At 39.6% G+C, this 22955-nt stretch overlaps 1 protein-coding gene across 1 annotated transcript; it reads right to left on the bottom strand.

Annotated features, from left to right (window-relative positions):
- Positions 1-9671: 9671 nt before the first annotated feature.
- Positions 9672-19063, bottom strand: LOC142335007 (uncharacterized). The gene is made up of 4 exons (XM_075383336.1): positions 19021-19063; positions 18248-18539; positions 9896-10231; positions 9672-9680 (listed from the first exon to the last, which is right to left on the bottom strand). The coding sequence occupies exons 2-4, from the start codon at positions 18500-18502 to the stop codon at positions 9672-9674; spliced, it is 600 nt and encodes a 199-aa protein (XP_075239451.1). The 5' UTR covers positions 18503-18539; positions 19021-19063.
- Between the last annotated feature and the right edge of the window lie 3892 nt (positions 19064-22955).

Below are 22955 nucleotides of genomic sequence, written 5' to 3' on the forward strand. Positions count from 1 at the left end.
TTTTAACCCCCCCCCCCCCTTGGCAGCCCAACTCTTACTTCATTTTAACCCCTCTGAACAAAGAACCCCCTTACTGTTACACCATTTTATCCTCTTGGCAGCTAAACTCTTACATCATTTTACCCCCTCTGAACAAATTAACCCGTCATTATTACACCATTTTAACCCCCCCCCCCCCCTTGGCAGCCCAACTCTTACTTCATTTTAACCCCTCTGAACAAAGAACCCCCTTACTGTTACACCATTTTATCCTCTTGGCAGCTCAACTCTTAGCTCGTTTTATCCACCTCTGGACGAATTACCCCCTCACCCTTACACCACTTTACCCCCCTTAACAGCACAACTCTTAAATCATTTTACCCCCTCTGAAAAATTACCCCCTCACTCTTACACCAATTTACCCCCTTGGCAGCTAAACTCTTACATCATTTTACCCCCTCTGAACAAATTAACCCGTCATTATTACACCATTTTAACCCCCCCCCCCCTTGGCAGCCCAACTCTTACTTCATTTTAACCCCTCTGAACAAAGAACCCCCTTACTGTTACACCATTTTATCCTCTTGGCAGCTCAACTCTTAGCTCGTTTTATCCACCTCTGGACGAATTACCCCCTCACCCTTACACCACTTTACCCCCCTTAACAGCACAACTCTTAAATCATTTTACCCCCTCTGAACAAATTACCCCATCACTCTTACACCATTTTACCCTCCTTGGCAGCCCAAGTCTTACATTATTAACCCCCTCCGAACAAACTCTTACTTCATTTTACCACCTCGGAACAAATAACCCCCTTACTCTTACACCATTTTATCTTCTTGGCAGCTCAACTCTTACCTCATTTTACCCTCTCTGAACAAATTATCCACTCACTCTTACAATATTCTACCCTCCTTAGCAGCCCAACTCTTACATCATTTTACCCCCTCTGAAAAAATTACCCCTCACTCTTACACCAATTTACCCCCTTGGCAGATCAACTCTTAGCTCGTTCTATCCCACTTTGGACGAATTACCCCCTCACTCTTACACCACTTTACCCCCCTTGATAGCCCAACTCTTACATCATTTTACCCCCTCTGAAAAAATTACCCCCTCAACCTTACACCATTTTACCCCCCTTGGCAGCCCAACTCTTACCTCATTTTACCTCCTCTGAACAAATAACCTCCTCACTCTTACACAATTTTACCCCCTTGGCAGCCCAACTCCTACTTCAATGTACCCCCATTGGCAGCCCAACTCTTACATCATTTACCCCCTCTGAACAAACTACCACCTCACTCTTACACTTTACCCTTTTGGCACCACTTTACCCTTTTGACCAACTCATACATCATTTTACCCCCTCTGAACAAATTACCCCCTCACTATTACACCATTTTAGCCCCCCCCCCCCACCTTGGCAGCCCAACTCTTACTTCATTTTACCCCCTCGGAACAAATAACCCCCTTACTCTTACACCATTTTATCTTCTTGGCAGCTCAACTCTTAGCTCGTTCTATCCCCCTCTGGACGAATTACCCCCTCATTCTTACACCACTTTACCTCCCTTGATAGCCAAACTCTTACATCATTTTACCCCCTCTGAACAAATTATCCCCTCACTCTTACACCATTTTACCCCCTTGGCAGCCCAACTCTTACCTCATTTTACCCTCTCTGAACAAATTATCCCCTCACTCTTACAATATTCTACCTTCCTTGGCAGCCCAACTCTTACGTCATTTTACCCCCTCTGAAAAAATTACCCCCTCACTCTTACACCAATTTACCCCCTTGGCAGCTAAACTCTTACATCATTTTACCCGCTCTGAACAAATTACCCCGTCATTATTACACCATTTTAACCCCCCCCCCCCTTGGCAGCCCAACTCTTACTTCATTTTAACCCCTCGGAACAAAGAACCCCCTTACTCTTACACCAATTTACCCCCTTGGCAGCTCAACTCTTAGCTCGTTCTATCCCCCTTTGGACGAATTACCCCCTCACTCTTACACCACTTTACCCCCCTTGATAGCCCAACTCTTACATCATTTTACCCCCTCTGAACAAATTATCCCCTCACTCTTACACCATTAAACCCCCTTGGAAGCCCAACTCTTACCTCATTTTACCCTCTCTGAACAAATTATCCCCTCACTCTTACAATATTCTACCCTCCTTAGCAGCCCAACGCTTACATCATTTTACCCCCTCTGAAAAAATTACCCCCTCACTTTTACACCAATTTACCCCCTTGGCAGCTCAACTCTTAGCTTATTTTATCCCCCTCTGGACGAATTAACCCCTCACTCTTACACCACTTTACCCCCTTGGCATCCCAAATCTTACATCATTTTACCCCCTCTGAAAAAATTACCCCCTCAACCTTACACCATTTTACCCCCCTTGGCAGCCCAACTCTTACCTCATTTTACCTCCTCTGAACAAATTACCTCCTCACTCAAACACAATTTTACCCCCTTGGCAGCCCAACTCCTACTTCAATGTACCCCCCTTGGCAGCCCAACTCTTACATCATTTACCCCCTCGGAACAAATAACCCCCTTACTCTTACACCATTTTATCTTCTTGGCAGCTCAATTCTTAGCTCGTTCTATCCCCCTCTGGACGAATTACCCCCTCATTCTTACACCACTTTACCTCCCTTGATAGCCAAACTCTTACATCGTTTTACCCCCTCTGAACAAATTATCCCCTCACTCTTACACCATTTTACCCCCTTGGCAGCCCAACTCTTAGGTCATTTTACCCCCTCTGAAAAAATTACCCCCTCACTCTTGCACCAATTTACCCCCTGGCAGCTAAACTCTTACATCATTTTACCCCCTCTGAACAAATTACCCTGTCATTATTACACCATTTTAACCCCCCCCCCCCCTTGGCAGCCCAACTCTTACTTCATTTTAACCCCTCGGAACAAAGAACCCCCTTACTCTTACACCATTTTATCCTCTTGGCAGCTCAACTCTTAGCTCGTTTTATCCACCTCTGGACGAATTACCCCCTCACCCTTACACCACTTTACCCCCCTTGATAGCACAACTCTTAAGTCATTTTACCCCCCCTGAACAAATTACCCCATCACTCTTACAGCATTTTACCCCCCTTGGCAGCCCAAGTCTTACATTATTAACCCCCTCCGAACAAACTACCCCCTCACTCTTACCCCATTTTACACCCTTGGCAGACCAACTCTTACATCATTTTACCCCCTCTGAAAAAATTACCCCCTCACTCTAACACCATTTTACCCCCCTTGGCAACCCAACTCTTACATCATTTTACCCCCTCGGAACAAATCACCCCCTTACTCTTACACCAATTTACCCCCTTGGCAGCTCATCTCTTAGCATATTTTATCCCCCTCTGGACGAATTAACCCCTCACTCTTACACCACTTTACCCCCCTTGGCAGCCCAATTCTTACATACTTTTACACCCTCTGAATAAAATTACCCCCTCAGCCTTACACCATTTTACCCCCCTTGGCAGCCCAACTCTTACCTCATTTTACCCCCTCTGAACAAATTACCTCCTCACTCTTACACAATTTTAGCCCCTTGGCAGCCCAACTCCTACTTCAATGTACCCCCCTTGGCAGCCCAACTCTTACATCATTTACTCCCTCTGAACAAACTACCAGCTCACTATTACACCATTTTAACCCCCCCCCCCCCGCCTCTTGGCAGCCCAACTCTTACTTCATTTTACCCCCTCGGAACTAATAACCCCCTTACTATTACACCATTTTATCTTCTTGGCAGCTCAACTCTTAGCTCGTTCTATCCCCCTTCGGACGAATTACCCCCTCACTCTTACACCACTTTACCCTCCTTGATAGCCCAACTCTTACATCATTTTACACTCTCTGAACAAATTATCCCCTCACTCTTACAATATTCTACCCTCCTTGCAGACCAACTCTTACATCATTTTACCCCCTCTGAACAAAATACCCCCTCACTCTAACACCATTTTACCCCCCTTGGCAACCCAACTCTTACATCATTTTACCCCCTCTGGACGAATTAACCCCTCACTCTTACACCACTTTATCCCCCTTGGCAGCCCAATTCTTACATAATATTACCCCCTCTGAATAAAATTACCCCTCAACCTTACACCATTTTACCCCCCTTGGCAGCCCAACTCTTACCTCATTTTACCCCCTCTGAACAAATTAACTCCTCACTCTTACACAATTTTAGCCCCTTGGCAGCCCAACTCCTACTTCAATGTACCCCCCCTGGCAGCCCAACTCTTCCATCATTTACTCCCTTTGAACAAACTACCACCTCACTCTTACACCACTTTACCCTTTTGGCACCACTTTACCCTTTTGACCAACTCATACATCATTTTACCCCCTCTGAACAAATTACCCCCTCACTATTACACCATTTTAACCCCCCCCCCCGCCTCTTGGCAGCCCAACCCTTACTTCATTTTACCCCCTCGGAACTAATAACCCCCTTACTATTACACCATTTTATCTTCTTGGCAGCTCAACTCTTAGCTCGTTCTATCCCCCTTTGGACGAATTATCCCCTCACTCTTACACCACTTTACCCCCCTTGATAGCCCAACTCTTACATCATTTTACACTCGCTGAACAAATTATCCCCTCACTCTTAAAATATTCTACCCTCCTTGCAGCCCAACTCTTACATCATTTTACCCCCTCTGAAAAAAATTACCCCCTCACTGTTACACCAATTTACCCCCTTGGCATCTAAACTCTTACATCATTTTACCCTCTCTGAACAAATTACCCCGTCATTATTACACCATTTTAACCCCCCCTGGCAGCCCAACTCTTACTTCATTTTACCCTCTCGGAACAAATAACCCCCTTACTATTACGCAATTTTATCCCCTTGGCAGCTCAACTCTTAGCTCGTTTTATCCACCTCTGGACGAATTACCCCCTCACCCTGACACGACTTTACCCCCCTTGATAGCCCAACTCTTACATCATTTACCCCCTCTGAACAAATTATCCCCTCACTCTTACAGCATTTTTCCCCTTGGCAGCTCAAATTTTAGCTCGTTTTACCCCCCTTTGGACAAAATACCCCCTCACTCTTACATCATTTTACCGCCCTTGGCAGCCCAATTCTTACATCAGTTTACCCCTCTGAAAAAATTACCCCCTCACCCTTACACCAATTTACCCCCCTTGGCAGCCAAACTCTTACCTCATTTTACCCTCTCCGAACAAATTATCCCCTCACTCTTACAACATTCTACCCCCCTTGCCAGCCCAACTCTTACATCATTTTACCCCCTTTGCAAAAATTACCCCCTCACTCTTACATCATTTTACCGCCCTTGGCAGCCCAATTCTTACATCAGTTTACCCCTCTGAAAAAATTACCCCCTCACCCTTACACCAATTTACCCCCTTGGCAGCCAAACTCTTACATCATTTTACCCGCTCTGAACAAATTACCCCGTCATTATTACACCAATTTACACCCCTTGGCAGCCAAACTCTTACCTCATTTTACCCTCTCTCAACAAATTATCCCCTCACTCTTACAACATTCTACCCCCCTTGGCAGCCCAACTCTTACATCATTTACCCCCCACCCCCCTGAACAAATTACCCCCTCACTCTTACAGCATTTTTTCCCCTTGGAAGCTCAAATTTTAGCTCGTTTTACCCCCCTTTGGACAGAATACTCCCTCACTCTTACATCATTTTACCGCCCTTGGCAGCCCAATTCTTACATCATTTTACCCCCTCTGATAAAATTACCCCCTCACCCTTACACCAATTTACCCCCCTTGGCAGCCCAACTCTTACCTCATTTTACCACCTCTGGACAAACTACCTCCTCACTCTTACACCATTGTATCCCCCCCTTGGCAGCTCAACTCTTACCTCATTTTACCTCCTCTGAACAAATAACCTCCTCACTCTTACACAATTTTACCCCCTTGGCAGCCCAACTCCTACTTCAATGTACCCCCATTGGCAGCCCAACTCTTACATCATTTACCCCCTCTGAACAAACTACCACCTCACTCTTACACTTTACCCTTTTGGCACCACTTTACCCTTTTGACCAACTCATACATCATTTTACCCCCTCTGAACAAATTACCCCCTCACTATTACATCATTTTAACCCCCCCCCACCTTGGCAGCCCAACTCTTACTTCATTTTACCCCCTCGGAACAAATAACCCCCTTACTCTTACACCATTTTATCTTCTTGGCAGCTCAACTCTTAGCTCGTTCTATCCCCCTCTGGACGAATTACCCCCTCATTCTTACACCAATTTACCACCCTTGGCAGTCCAACTCATACCTCATTTTACTACCTCTGGACAAATTACCTCCTCACTCTTACACCATTATACCCCCTTGGCAGCCAAACTCTTACATCATTTTACCCGCTCTGAACAAATTACCCCGTCATTATTACACCAATTTACACCCCTTGGCAGCCAAACTCTTACCTCATTTTACCCTCTCTCAACAAATTATCCCCTCACTCTTACAACATTCTACCCCCCTTGGCAGCCCAACTCTTACATCATTTACCCCCCACCCCCCTGAACAAATTACCCCCTCACTCTTACAGCATTTTTCCCCCTTGGAAGCTCAAATTTTAGCTCGTTTTAGCCCCCTTTGGACAAAATACTCTCTCACTCTTACATCATTTTACCGCCCTTGGCAGCCCAATTCTTACATCATTTTACCCCCTCTGAAAAAATTAACCCCTCACCCTTACACCAATTTACCACCCTTGGCAGTCCAACTCATACCTCATTTTACTACCTCTGGGCAAATTACCTCCTCACTCTTACACCATTATACCCCCCCACCTTGGCAGCTCAACTCTGAGATCATTTTACCCCTTCTGGACATTCTATCCCCTCACTCCTTCACCATTTTACCTCCCCTTTGCAACCCAACTCTTACCTCAAGTCACTCCCTCTGGACAAATTATCCTCCCACTCTTGCATTATTTTACGCCCTTGGCAGCCCCTCTCTTACATCACTTTACCCCCTCTGAACAAATTACCCCCTCACTCTTACACCATTTTAACCCCGTTGGCAGCCCAACTCTTACATCTTTTTACCCGCTCTGAACAAATCACCCCGTCATTATTACACCAATTTACCCCCCCCCCCTGGCAGCCCAACTCTTACATCATTTACCCCCCCAACCCCCCCCCCCCTGAACAAATTACCCTCTCACTCTTACAGCTTTTTTCCCCCTTGGAAGCTCAAATTTTAGATCGTTTTACCCCCCTTTGGACAAAATACTCCCTCACTTTTAAATCATTTTACCGCCCTTGGCAGCCCAATTCTTACATCACTTTACCCCCTCTGAAAAAATTACCCCCTCACCCTTACATCAATTTAACCCCCTTGGCAGCCCAACTCTTACCTCATTTTACCACCTCTGGACAAATTACCTCCTCACTCTTACACCATTATACCTCCCCACCTTGGCAGCTCAACTCTGAGATCATTTTACCCCCTCTGTACATTTTATCCCCTCACTCTTTCACCATTTTACCCCCCTTGGCAGCCCAAGACTTACCTAATTTTACCCCCTCTGGACAAATTACCCCCTCACTCTTACACAATTTAACCCCCCTTTGCAGCCCAACTCTTACCTCATTTCACTCCTCTGGACAAATTATCCTCCCACTCTTGCATTATTTTACGCCCTTGGCAGCCCATCTCTTACATCACTTTACCCCCTCTGAACAAATTACTCCCTCACTCTTACACCGTTTTAACCCCGTTGGCAGCCCAACTCTTACATCTTTTTACCCCCTCTGAACAAATTACCCCCTCACTTTTACACCATTTTATACTCTTGGCAGCCCAACTCTTACCTCATTTTACCCCCTCTGGACAATTTACCCCCTCACTCTTACACCATTTTACCCCCCCCCCCCCAACTTGGCTCCCAACTCTCACATCATTTTACCCCTTTGAACAATTACCCCCTCACTCTTACGCCATTTTACCCATTGCAGCCCATTCTTACATAGCAATTTTAGTCAGGGAGGTAATTCCTGAAAAATCTTCCCATTGCAGCCCATTGCAGCCCACTCTTACATGGCAATTTTTGTCAGGGGGGTGGGTAATTCCTGAAAAGTCCTCTCAATGCAGCCCAATGCAGCCTAATCTTACATGGCAATTTTAGTCAAAATTCCTCCCATTGCAGACCATTGCAGCCCACTCTTACATGGCAGTTTCAGTCAGGGGGTCAATTCCTGAAAAGTCCTCCCATTGCAGCCCATTGCAGCCCACTCTTACATGGCAATTTCAGTCAGGGGGTAATTGCACAAAATTCCTCCTATTGCAGCCCAACTCATACATCATTTTACCCCATTTGAACAAATTACCCCCACACTCTTACATCAATTTAACCCCCCATAGACAAATTACCCCCCCCCCCCACTCTTACAACAAAATGGGAGGATTTTAGAGACATTCGACCCGGGACGTTGACACAGCTAAAACTATAAACATAAGACGTTGACAACCGGCTAGCTGGATTGAAGTTTCAGGATTTTCTCGCCAAGTATTACTGGTCCATTAGTCAATGTTCTGTAAGGTTTAAAAAACTGTTTTAACAAAATTGTGATTCTCACACTATTTGGCTTGTACTGTTTTGAAATGAAGCAATCGTGCAGTGTTTTTTTAAAGGTTTATATTTTTCTCTATTTTTGGGGAGTTTTTTGAAATCAACTTCTTTTAAAAAATCAAAAACTTTTTTAATTTATCTAATCTAATTCTATATCTTTCCCCTCACTTGCACTTCCTCCGATGAAAAATTGAAGCTCTGATTATCAAATCAATAATCCGTCAAAAAATGAGATCAGAGGGCACATAAAACAGAGGGGAAAAAACAAAAAACTTTCGTTGATCTTTTAGTGAATGTTTTGCCAAAACTAAACATGATGATTGAACAATGTCACGCCAGTTTTATTCAAACACAAAAAAGAAAGCCGGAAAAAGAGAAATTGTCATCTTTCACTTGTTTTTACGTAAATTTTAATTCACCTTTCTGCTTTTCAAAAACTGAATTTCTTATGACATGCAACACGATTTGATGCTCATATTGATTTTAAATTTGTATGGTCATCAAACTTATAACTAACAACTCCCCTCTGATATTTTTATCATCAAAATTACTACCATTAAATCTTTTGTTATTTTTATTATAATGAAGTTTTCAAGTTTTCTTTTTTACGAAAAAAAAGTATGGGAGAAAATCAAATTTGCATTTCAACATTTGCTTTTTGGCAACAATTCACTGCAAAAAAATAAAATTTTTGCAAGAAAACAGCCCAACTTGATTATGAATTTGTCTAGATTTAAATAATTGTTTAAATGATTGAGAGTATATACTAAGCTTTTTAACGTCATTTAATTTTGATTTTTAAACAAAAATATCAACATTTTTTAAATCACAATTTTTGTAACGGCTATTTTTGCTCACATATTTGGCTTTTAGGGATCTTTTTTTGGGGTTTTCTTCCTAGTCATTGGCAGCTTTACCCTAGAACTGAATGAAAACCGAAAAGATTCCTGAGAAGTAACATCCAATGCATAAAACAGCAGGAACGAGTGAATAGATAAAGCCAGTCAGTAAAGGCATCCCATATGTAATTTTCGTGTTGTCATTGAACCTGAACATAGCACAGTACCACGAACCAAAGACATAGCGACAGATAGCGTCAGTTAAAAACGATATCATGATTACTGCTGTGGCGAAGGTGTACATCAACTTTCGTCTGAAAGAGCTCAGCAGAGTTGACTTTTTTAAAGGTTTGCACACCAAAACAAACCTCTCATAAGCTAAAATCAGAGCACACGGGCCATTTCCGTATTCGTTCAGCCTGACCAGCAGCAAATCTGGCAAGCAGCTAAACCAGAAAGGGTCCACTTTGCCCAGAATGGCAGGTTGCAGGGTTCCTTGCAGAACAGACCGCAGATTATTGTAGAAACCAAAACCTTGAGAGGTAAAGATAGTTCTGCCATGTTGATCTTTATTCGAGGAGTGATAACGAATAAATTGTTCGGAAACAAATCGTCCGCAAAAACCAGGACCAGTTACCACGAGGTCGATCACAGTCAGGAGAAAGATTGGATAGTTCTTCAGCTCTCGAATGTCGGGCGAGAACACAAAACAACCCACTAAATATACGTTCAGCGCCAACGACACGAAAGCTGCCGCTACCTGTAAAATTTGCATTCCAATTGTACATTACGTCGCAAATAGTACATATTTGATTTAATAGTGGAACTAGTAATTTTCGAAATAACTGCTTCAATTAGCCTATACATTGGTTTATCAAATGTCGATTGGTTACTTCAGATGGAAATATGAAAATTTTCTCCAAGAGGTTATATAGGGCGATTGTGAATAGTACTGATTTGTGATTTGCAAATCTACAGTCTCTACAGTAACGTGTATATGATTGCATTGGGACCACCGAAGGATAGGAGACACTAAGTATAGCACAAAATACACTATTTTGAATAGCATAATATTTAAATCAAAACAAAAAAAAATGTAACAATGGGTATAGAACTGTAAGGCAAATATGACAAATTGTGTTGGTATAACAAATAAAGAGTACTGAACATAAAGATGAAAATTGGCTTTAAGTTAATGTATTTAATAAAAAAATGTAATTGTTGGGCGATGGTTTTAGTTGAGTGATTTATTTAAGTTGATGCAATTCAACAGTTTTTTTTAATTTATCCAGTGTAAAGATTGGCGTATTACTGGATCTTGTTGTTGTGTTTCAAGTTGAAATTGTTAATTTACCTCCGTTGTTTCAGGATAGAATTGATTGTAAAATTGAGGTGTATGAGGTATCAAATCTTCTGCTGCTGCTGCGAGCGAGAATTTAATAGTATTTCTTGTATCTGCATCGTCTGGTGTAGGAATATTTTTCGAGAGACGTTAATTTTTGTTTGTGTTTAGTGTAACATCTGTGTGTTGTATAACAGGATATGCTATAGGATATGAGTTTTGAGTTATTGAATTTTTAGCTATCTGATTCTGCAAAGTTTCCATTCATCGTGCTTTTGTACTATAATCTTGATAGGATACTGGTAAAAATTAATATTTTTCAAATTTTACCTAGACAGAGTTGTCGTTTACTCTAAAATAAGTGAGAAAATGCGGAGACTAGTGTTCAGGTTCTACAGTTTAAGTGTTGATATATTCTTCTCTGGTATAATAGTGTCATGGTGAAAAAATAAGTGTGTTAACTGTGTGTCAAATGAAACTAAGTCGTTTCTGGTATTACTTCTGTCTTAAGATGGTGTTGGTTTTGTGTAGTAGATGTGAGATGTTTTTAAGAAGTTGTGGAAGAAGAAGTGTTTTCCTATTGTCCAAACAATGTAAATATTTGTAAATTTCTTGATAATTAACTGAGATTTATAAACATCATGAATTTGTTCAAATTTTGTGAAAAAAAAAACATCTGTATGTGATCTGTGCAGAGAGTAAAGGCGTCTTTTGACCCTAGTATACAAAATTCATTTTCTGAAATTGCGCAAATAATTGCTGATCATTATATGAGGATGGTTGATAATCTGATTTCGGCATTGAAGAGCAGACGTGAGTTTACGGAAAAGTAGACAAAATGAGAGTAGTAGAGCTGCGCCTATACCATCAATGGAATGATGGCAGATTAAATATTTATTGAGATGAATATGAGAAAAACGACGTAATTCTTGATTTTTTTGGTGGTTGGAGTTTTAAAAAATTTCTATTATAGATTTTAGAGGTCAGATATGGTCTTTTTTAATTTAATGGCCCAGCTCAAGAAACTTTAATGATTTTAAAAACAAAATGTTTTATCTGGAGCAGTTGGTAGATCTTCTGTTTCCAGTATGTGGTAATAATTTTTAGTGCTCAAAATTTAATTGTTTTTCATCTTCTTGTAAGAATACACCATCGACGAATTTAATATGGAAAAAAATATTCTGTATATTGTAATGAAAGAAAGAACAGTTGTGTACAGTTGAGGTCTGTTAGGTTGTGGCTTTTTCACATTTGTATGATGTGCGTGGACATGCCAATATGCAAAGTTCCTGAGGATGAAAAAGAAGTCTATTTTTCTTTGTGCCTGGGAAAACTTGAGAGTAATAGTGTTGTGATTTTATTGAGAAATCATATTATGTGATGTTTTGAAAGTTAAAAGAATGCCTAACTGACATTTAGTTTTTTTGCATTTTATTAAGTCAACAAGTTTGTACAGGAATGGTGTTCCAAGGATTTTATATTTAGAGTTGGATGCGTGAACAATTATTGTGAATGTTTTAAAAAATATATTTTTGTTCGCTAAAATCAGAATAAACGTCGAGTTTGATTGTACCTTCTTATCGTATTGGTTTTTGTTTGCTGCTGAGAGAAAAAAACTTAAATGCTGCTGGTTCGCATTCCTGATAAACTTACATTTTACACCAAGTCAGCCACTATATTGTGAACATTTATTTAGCTCCTGATACAAAGAGAAACGCAATTTCTATTCGTGGCGCTGGTAAATTTTCTTCATATCGATTATCTTGTGGTGTATAAAGGGCTAGTGGGAGTACACAAAAGATTTTTTCTTCAGTGGGGAACACCTTCTTCTTGAAAATTAAAATATTCCCCTCGTGTGTCTTTGTTGGGTTCCAAGAGCTGATAACTGAATTCTTGTTCTAATGAAAGTTCCCCGTCATTTTTGTGTTTCAGTCATTTCGGTTTGGTTCATATCGTGCTGTCATCCGAGAGTTCTTGGTCTACCTATAATCCGTCTCTTAGATAATTCCGTGATTTTGGTCTAGAGTTTTGAATACTATTATTATATGTTTTAAAGGATCTATAGTTTTCGATAACTTTGTGGTGTTAGGTATGGTGAACCCGATCAACTTAGTTGCCAAATGACATTGTTGTTTGTGCTATTTTGGTTTTTAGTGCTGTTATGACATCAATGGCAAAATGGGGTCTGTCTTCTCTACTATTGCATCGAGAATGATATGCAAATGGCAACGATTTGACCGTAATTTTCATTGATCTTTTTTTGGTAAGCTTAGGTTTCCTCCCACAGCTTGTTCAAAAGTCTATTTTGAAATGTGTTGTTTATCTTCTTCACGAGTTTCTCTGCCATCAATACCAGTTGAGATAATGCGGCCTTATCGTGAGCATGTTTTGCAAATTTGAGAAAAATGTGTTTTCTTTTAAAACCAGTGATATTTGAGTACTTACGTCTAACAATGTCTAAACCGCATTCAAAGTGTTTTTCCCTTGCTTTACTATATTCTGCTCTGAGATTAACTATTTCGACATTTATATTTTTAACCGGTGTCTGAAATTGTTGAGATTGGTTAAGCTATGTGTGTGTCGGTCAAAATGTGTTCATGATATGTATTCATTGTCATTTGTACCGATAGTTGTGCGAATGGAATCTGTGCTTCCGGTGCTGTTGATATAAGAGTTTCATTTTTTTTTACTATTCATGCCAACTGTGGATCTATAGCTTTGACAGGAGCGTTGTTCATTTGTGTATTTCCCATAACTGATGTCTTTCTAACGAAGGCTTTTCGAGCCATTTTGTCCATTTTTATTGTTAGTGTTTCAGTTTGTTCTTCCGAGGTGCGTGTAACACTTTCCACAATTAATTGTGTTTGCGTTTGTCATTGTTGTCAAAAGTTTGTCGGAATTCCGGGCAAAGCACATCCCAGCTTTATTTTAGTTCTAATAGAAGTTAGACTTCTATCGTTTTGCTGAACCTCCTATTGTTGTGCGGTTTGGATCCTTGCGATCCGTTTTAGAATTCAAGCTGCGTGAAATGGTGAACCATTATGTTCTGCGCCTGCGATCTTGACTTATTTGATGCAACAGCATTTTGAAAAAGTTCTGTGGTGTATATGGAGTCTTTAACCACCAAATGGTCATAAAGACTGTTGCATAGGAACTGAGCCTCCTAAATTTGGGTACATCATTTGATTACATTTACTCACTACAAGAGAAGGTGTCGGTGTTGAACCAGCTTTTAAATGAAAATGGTCTTGCGCCACTTGTGACTGCCTGATTGTTTTGTTGAGTTATTTGACTGGTTGGAGTTAGAGTTGATGGCTGCTTAATTGTATCTTTTGCTGGTTGTTTTCCAATTCTTGCGGTTCTTGTGATATTTTTAGTACGATTGGTGGAACATAAAAATGAACGGAGTTCCGTTTTTTAATCACGGTTGCGCTTTTTTGACTTTTATGAATGCGGCTAGAATTTGGGCTTTGGTTTGAAAATTGGGGAGGTTCTGTTCAATTAATTGGGTGAAATTGATTCTCGTAGCCATATGTTGTTTCACCAAAAGATATGGGGTTTCTTGTGTGAGATGAAAACATAGTTCTGTCAATTTAAAGTGTAGAGTTAAATTCGGGAGATTCAGAATCCTGAGGTTTTGTATTCAATGGTTTTGTGTGGAATATTGAGTCTAGGTTTTGTTTTTTTTTTCTAAAAAGATTATTTTTGTCCTAGGATTAGTGTGATTCCACCTCTGTTAATGGAAAATTTTGGTATTAATTTTTAAGGGACTTCCGTTAAAGTTAAATAATATTCCGGAAACCAGTTGGATTTATAGGTATATTTTAAAGCTTCTGGAAGTTTTGTTATCTGTTGCCCATTTTATGGGCAATTTGTTCCATTGCTTTATGAATATGGCTTACAAGGCTACGCCGGAAGTGATGTACGAAATAAGAAAAAATGATTGAAACTTGTACTGTATCTGATTCAGGTAGTAGGTATCCGTGATTATTTGATTAGGCGATTAAACTTTTCTGTTTCCTGTCAAACAATTTCTTTTGCACACGTTTTGCTAGCGAAGTAACTCTGTCTGACTTTAGTGACAGTTTTGTTCACTCTATAAAATCAAATGACGACTGTTTGCGTTCGTTTTTGTTTTCAACTGTGTGATTTTCTCTATGAATTTCCTTTAAGAAATCAAGTAGACTATCTGAGCGGTGGCAAAAAAATTGCATCTTATATTATAGAATGGAGTCGAGTCATATTATCGCGCATAAATGTTCTAGTTCCTTGTGTAAATATAAAGCGCAAAATTGCTATGAGGTATTTTGTAAATGCTGTTCCAGCAATTCGTGAAGTTTCAAAATCAGTTGAGGGAAAAATGTACTCATGCGTTGAAAAAGTGTGATCTTAATTCTGAGGTTGTGTTCACTAAAAATTGGCGCTCTTGATTGTTTGTTATTGGTATTATATAAAACGGTTTTATGTATTTTATTGAGTATTGAGTCGCCTGTTGAATAGGGAGAAAATTTCCGCAATGTATGCGGTGTAGGTTTGTTTCCATTTTTTGTATGCGGTTTTTTCTAAGCCTTTTCTTTACTAGGAATTAAGTAAATATGATTGTGTTTTCCTGTAGCTAAACGTAATTTTGTATAGAAAATCAGAGCAGAAATTATGAAAGTCTTTTTCCAATCAGTTCTTTTCATGGCTGGAAATGATTAACTCACTGACTCCACCAGGTAAGGCTGACATTGTATACTGTGTTAGATTAACCTATTTCTGCTCGTGAATTGGAGTTAAGTAACTCCGAATGACTAGCCAGCTCAGTAAATCACTGAAGATAAATTTCAATTATTACGGTGGTAAGAATATACAACACCGCACATAGTGGACCGCACAGAGTCACAAACATGCAAAAAGTGTAAAAATCTGAGAGACTAAAAGTAAATGTCATGCTCTAGGTAAAAGAGAATAGTGTCTATTCAACCCTTGATTGGTGAAGAACCCACACAATTGATTTTCATCTGCTGCAGTAAGGGCCAAAAAATCACCCTTCATATCAAGGTGCTCTACTCATAACAGGTTTTCTGAACTGTACACTTGTAGACTTGTAACATGTTCCAAGAGAATTGTTCGGCGACTCAATATCCTCATGGCCATAGGTGTCTGTTCTAAGTTAAATTGGTCAACGCCAAAACTGCAAAAAGAACTCTGAACTAATACACAATGGTAACAAGAAGCTCCGTACACGAGAAGAATTTTCAAAAAACAATGCAAAAATCAAATAACTCATTTCTTAAGTTCAGTTATGTTCACTAATAACGTTTCAATACATCTTTAGCTTAATCGTCTAGCAGATGGTTTGTATGTTTAGTTTTCATACAAAATTCTCAAGGCATAATCGTTAATTTCGTTCCCAATTTCGTATAATTTTTCATGATAATTTTGCCAAAAAAACAGTCCGTTTTGGTAATTGCTGCATCAAAATTGCCCAAAAATCTATATATGATTCAAATCTGGACTGTATGCTGGCCATTCCATTAATTTCCACCCTTTTTCATGTAAAGAATGCCCATGATCTTTGATTTATGTACAATAGCGTAATTTTGTTGGAAAAATAGGGTCCTGAAAATGCTTCTTCTCTTCGTAATCATTCAAAATTGCCACATAATAGACAGCGTTCAGCTTGTTTGGACTCGTAAAAAGCTTTTTCTGTCCATCTGATTGTATTGCATCCCCAAACAATACGGGATCGCTTTGTGGTTTTTGAAAGAAATCCTGTATAATTTTCTTAGAGAGCTCGAACAATACATTTTCAACGAAAATACTGGCTTCTTTTCGCCAAACTATCTTTTTATGCAGCATATCTCGTAAAATAACACCACATTTTTTAAATAATTTGTCCAACTGTACGTCTGGAAAATGTATCGTAGCAAAGAAAGCAATATGGGCAATTCTATTACAATCCTGTGAGGCTTCGGGTTCTGTTAACGTTGTTTAATTTTTTCGAATCTGTTTGACGATTTTGAGGGTCTTCAGCTCAATTTTTGTAGTACCGAAAGTGCTATTTTTCAGGCAACGTTTCTAGGCATACTTTTCCCTGGATCTTGATTTCAAGTTGAGTTGTTTTCCTTTTTTTCCGTGAACAACCGACAACTCGTCGCCCCAGGTCGAGGTGGCCAGACCGAAGTGACCCCTGATCAGACGAATTTCGAGCGCACACATGTTCCCGGTGCGCTCGAATTACATGGTCTGGAAAAGGCTTCGAGCGCACTTTTGTCTGGAAAATGGTCTGGAACTTGCCTGATCAGAGGCCACTTTGTTCTGGGACGGTCTGATCAGAGGTCACTTTGGTCTGGGACGGTCTGATCAGAGGCAGTTTCAAGCGCACACAAGTCTGATCAGAGGCCGATTCGAGCGCACACTAGTCTGATCAGAGACCAATTCGAGCGACATTTTTTTCAAGTTTTTTTTTTGTTTTCTTTCTGACTTTTGTTGTCTCGGGTAAGAGACAACAATAAAACAGCATTCTGATCGGAATTTCATCTGAAAATCTGATGGGTTTGATCAGAACCAAGGGGTCCAGCTGATAACAACTGCCGGTCCCCTCAAGAAAAGATTTTGACTTAAAGTAGATCAAGACGTTTTTATGCAGAGCTGTCTAAGTTCATTTTTTCAGTTAAAAGCATAAAAAAATGGCATACCCAGTAATTTTTTTGATCATTTTTTTCGATTTACTTTCCTTAACAATACTTTCAGGATTGGTTTTTTGTTAGTTGAATATAAGATTGATAAAATGTTATATGAAATGAATATATTATAACGATATTGAGAGATTTGTTCATGTTTAAAATCACTCTCTGATCAGACTATTTCGAAAGCACTTTAGTCTGGACAATGGTCTGGAACTCGTCTGGACAATGGTCTGGAACTTGTCTGATCAGGGGTCACTTCGGTCTGGAACTCGCCTGATCAGAGGCGGCTTCGAGCGCACTTCGAATGCACAATGATCTTCGAGCGCATTCTTGTCTGATCAGAGGTCACTTCGGTCTGGGACGGTCTGATCAGAGGTCCAGCTTGTCTGGGACGGTCTGATCAGAGGCGATTTCGAGCGCGACCTGAACCTGGGGCGTAACATTTTGGAAGAACAAAGCAAACGCAGCAATCAGTGAAAGAACAAAGCTATTTTGCATGTTTTCTGTTTATGTGGAGAGAATGAGAACAAAATTTCTTGGTTCAAATCATGCTTATGAAGCACGAATCATGCTTTAAAAGCAGAAATTATGCTGTACGTAGCTTTTTGGTACCATAGTGTATATAATTGCTACAACTATGTTTGAGTGCTAATTAATAATGGCGTCGACCGTTTCGCCCTAAAAACTAACGGTCACAATTGGTATATTTATTTTGATTAATTTTTGTGACAACATTTCAAGGGAGGTTTTGATTACTAACAATCAACAGTTGTGATAACTGAACTGGAATTGTTTCCACACTTTGAGCTCTCTGAGTGAAGTACAAATTCACGGATTTATCCTGCTGGTCTTGTGTAAGACCAGTCCAGTTTTTTGTATACTGGGCCTGGAAGAAAAAGCCAAAGTAATCCAGAAACCACTCAACTCCTGTGAGGTCACCTGAGTTGAACAAGAGCGCGTCCTCTCCCGTGGCTTGGAACGCCGATTCTGCTCCTGATCTAAACTTGGTCGACATTTTTCGCGCAATTTCTCCTTTAGAAGCTCTCTATTCTCTAAAACATGTTAACATGGCTCGCCGCCAAAATTTAAAGTTTGATTTTTCGTACTGCACGTTGTTAGGAAAACATACCCGGTGCTAGGAAAATCAGCCGACAGAGCGCGTTTAGCCGACAGGGAAAAAATAAGAAATTTAACCAGGGATAGACTTTTGTTTACGAGATATTTTAAATTAGCCAATTAGAGCTTCAGTGTTAATTTAATAGAGCAATTTCCGTAATTTGTCGTGTAAATTTCTCATTTTTTGTTTGTCGGACAATACGACGGCCACCAAAATACCCAATGCCAAAATAAACAATGCAATGGAATTCAATTCTACGAAAAATTTTAGTACTGCTCTTTACTTTACCCTATCGCTGGCCCTAAAAACTATAATTTGGTATAGTTATATATAAACAAGGTATTTTAGAATCTAATCCTGTGGCCATTCCTAAGCGAACTGGATGATAATATGACCAACAAACAGATCAGAATAACCTGACAATGACGAGTTGAAACGCTCATGTTGACCAACTTGCTGATAAGATCGATTTGACAATAGTGAACTCACAAACTTTGGCTTCAGCGGTAAATTAGCATGGAAACATATGGGCTAAAGTTAGAAATCAAATCATGCAAAAGTCAAATTAAGAAACTTGCGAAATATTGAAGCTTGAGCTTCAACAGCTCATGAGAAAAATTTTGAAATTGAAAGCATTTTAAAACTTGCAAAGTGTGTGTTTCCCATGTAATTAAGGTTGGATGACCGTTGGAGGAACGTTTAAAGACCTCAAAATTTGGCCTTGGAACTGATTTGGAAAATAACTGAAAAAAACTGGATGTTTTGTGTGACCGCCTATTTAATGGAAAATTGGTAGCCACAAAACGGTCCTTAAAAATTTTTTATGGCGTTTTATGGTAAGTACGGCACCATAAAAGTAAAGTAAAGAAATTTGAAATTTCTTGCGCAGAAATGGTTGGTAAATTTTTTATGGTTTTTTCTGCTGATTAGAGAGCTCAAAAAACGATTGAGACAAAACTTTATAACTTGGTATTGAAATTTACGGTTTTGTTTATGTTTTTATGCACTCTGGAAAAAAACAGATAGTTGTAATGTCTGTTTTCCTTGGTAACACAAAAATGGATCTGTTCCGTTACCCCCCCCCCCCCCACTGAGCCTGGCTACCCCCTGATTGGGACTTAAGTATGTTGGATACCCGAGGTACAAAAACCAGGTGGATCTCGGACCCGTGGTTTAGAGATCAAGTGGAAGGTTAGCCCGTTTGCTCAATCTATGACAATATTACTTCACAGACCAAAAATTAAACTAACTCGAAACTAAAATTTTGTTTGCTGCCGAAAAAGAGAGAAAAAGCAAAAACTGGTTAGAATTAAGTTCGCAACAAGAAGATTTTAAAGATATAGCTTGTGACATCATGAAATTTCCATAATGTTACCGATTTTTCATGTTTTCCAAGGTCAAGTATTTGCTATTTTTTTCTTGTTTGTCAGCCCAGATTTCGAGAGGCAACTGTGTTTTGAGATTTATTTTGAGTTACTCTATACTTCCCATAGATTGTTCACAAAATTCAGCTTACACAATTCAGACATAAGCCCGCAAAATTGAGAGCAATTGAGTTGGGCCGGTGAGGTTATACTCAAAAGAAAAAATGTAGATTTTGGTACTATAAGTTCAAAAATACACAAAATCTTGAGCTAAGCAGAATGGAACTGCATTGTCTTCTAATGAAGTTTGGGGGGGGACAGTACATACATTAACACGCCAGGAAAAAAGAAAAAACATAGGTGAAGTTTTAAATATCTGCTTTTGGGCGCAATGACCACTGAATCAATTGGTCTAATATCTTTTGGTGTGCAATCTTGTGGAGCCCGGATGTCACTCGCAGACAACTTCAGCCTTGTTTCAGAATTTTTTCAATCTGTGTTTTTGTCTGCTAAGTGTTCTGATCTTGTCACTTTTTGGACTGATCCTGCTAAATTCAGAGCATTCTTTCTGAAATTATTCTTCACAGTTTGAAAAAACTTTCTGAATTTTCTCTGAGCAGAGTGAAATTTTTGAGACTCATACGCTGAATTTTCTCTCAGCAGTATGAAAATTTCACTGATTTTTTACTCAGCATTATGATTAAAAGTCAACTTTGAAGGAACAGCAGAACAATGCCTATTGATGCCTACCTATTTGAAAAAAATAATGAAAAAAGATTTCAAATTTAGCAAAATTCAAGGTTATACATAACTTCAACAAAAGAAAATCTTGTTTTCAGCCTGAGTTTCAGCTTTCATGTTCAGCAGTTTTAGACTCTGGCAACAGTTTCAGACTTCAGCCGTTTCAGACTTCAGCAGCTTCAGACTTCAGCAGCTTCAGACTTCAGCAGTTTCAGACTTCAGCAGTTTCAGACTTCAGCTGTTTCAGTTTCAACAGTTTCAGTCTCTTGCCGTGCGAATGAAGTCATTCTGACTCATGAGGACATTCCGTGAAGTTTTGAGGTGTCTGAGTCCTTTTTGTACAGCTGGAAAGCTGACCAGTGGCGACCAGATTCATCCTCACCTGCCGTCAAACACTCCTGAAAACGAGCAAAGACACTCGGGTCTTCGTCAAATTGCTCAGTGTGGTAACCATACCTCTGAAACAAATCCAAGGAGCAGAAAAAAGCCAAGAAGGGGAAACAACATTTGGAAACACAATTGGGGTTAAGATGTCAAAACGATATGGTAACAAAGTTCAACACAATTGAACACACTTAAACACTTGCAAACTTTAATATACACAATATCACATAATTTTACAAAGTAAGACACAGCAGTGTAACGCAAGTTGAAGAACAACAACACAAGCTAGTCACAAACTCTTCAAAGACGAAGAGGATCATTGCGGCCAAGTGACTGGAGCCATGGCCTTCTTTGTGGAATTGATAAGATTTATCAACATCAAAAAAGCACGTTTTACAATTTTTGCAGTTAACTCCGAGGTTTACAATTTTTGCAGTTGAAAATAACTCCGAGGTTTTCACTCAAAAAGACGTTATTAGAGTGGGATAAGTAGGATTGCGGTTCAAATCAAGATATAGGGGAGGGGGTGCTGGTAATCATGATAACCAACGATTTATCATCCACAGTTTTAAAACCAAATTTGACTATTGCCCAACTGTCTGAATCTGCTTTCAGGACAATTCGATCGGTACAATTTACAATTACTATACTATCAGTCCTTTTTTACTATTTTGTAACGATTCCCTACACGATTTTACTTGGTTTTTGCCTGATCGTGACCTGACTCATATTTATCTGGTCGTTTGCCTGATCGCGCGACACGTTAAACCAATTTTATGATTTTCGAAAAATTTCATTTTTTCAATGATTTTACTCTGATCAGAAAAACAATAAACTAAGAATACGCAGTGACAATTTTACTTTTATTACTTTTTTGTAACGAGTCCCTGCAAGATTTTACTTGGTTTTTGCCTGATCGTGCGACACGTATACCAAAATTTGCGATTTTCGAATATTTCATTTTTACTATGATTTTACTCTGATCAGAAAAAAACAATAACTAAGAATGCTCAGTGACGCTTCATGAAAAAAGTGGCTCTGAGTTTTGTCTTCACATATTGCGAGGTAAATTTAACCTTAGGCCACTCTGATTCAGTACTGATTTAACGTTATACCACTGGATTCTAAGGAATCTGTAGTGAAATGCTCTGAAACGAGGCTCTGGTATACAACAAAAATTTCAAAAACTACTAGCCAGACAACGAAAATACATTTGTTCTCAGCTATCGAAAGCAATGTTTCTATTAGACAATCAAGTTTCCACTGCAGCCACGTTGGCGGATTTTGGGATCACCTTGTTAATTTAGCCAAATAAGTCTGCTTTTTGTTCTGAGAAGCCAAAATTTAACCAATTCCGTCATCCTATTTGTTTGGTACACGCAAAAGCCATCCTATATTCACGCTCGCTCAATGACTTATGACTGGCGAAGAGTCATGTACATAAAACACTGCTTTCTGATGAGATGAACACATATAGCTCAACCCACCTCTGATTCTAACTTATCACGATTTTCCATCAAGGACTACAAGGCAACATAAACACTTACCGACCACTATTGGTCAAGACCTCGCAAAGTTTGTGTACGAACCTCATCAGACTGATCAAATGACAGCCACCAAACTTTAAATTGAAGGAAATTGAAATTTGTTGGCTCCCGGAGCCTCGTGTCAGAGCCTTTCAGTACTGATTCATTAGAATCTAATGGTAAAACTTTAAATCAGTCCTGAATCAGAGTGACCCAAGGGTAAATTTATCTCGCATTATGTGAAGACAAAACCCAGAATATTTTTTTCATGAAGCGTCACTGAGCATTCTTAGTTAGTGTTTTTTTACCGATCAGAGTAAAATCATAGTAAAAATG

This window comes from Convolutriloba macropyga, chromosome 2 (assembly GCF_964194025.1).
Source record: "Convolutriloba macropyga chromosome 2, txConMacr16.3, whole genome shotgun sequence".
Taxonomy (NCBI): domain Eukaryota; kingdom Metazoa; phylum Xenacoelomorpha; order Acoela; family Convolutidae; genus Convolutriloba; species Convolutriloba macropyga.

What these genes read in the sequence shown, in the direction of transcription:
- LOC142335007 (XM_075383336.1), bottom strand. Translation starts at nt 18,502, where the DNA reads ATGTCGACCAAGTTTAGATCAGGAGCAGAATCGGCGTTCCAAGCCACG. An exon ending in AGTTATCACAACTGTTGATT is followed by an intron (nt 10,232 to 18,247) that starts GTTAGTAATCAA and finishes CAAATTTTACAG; the next exon opens with GTAGCGGCAGCTTTCGTGTC.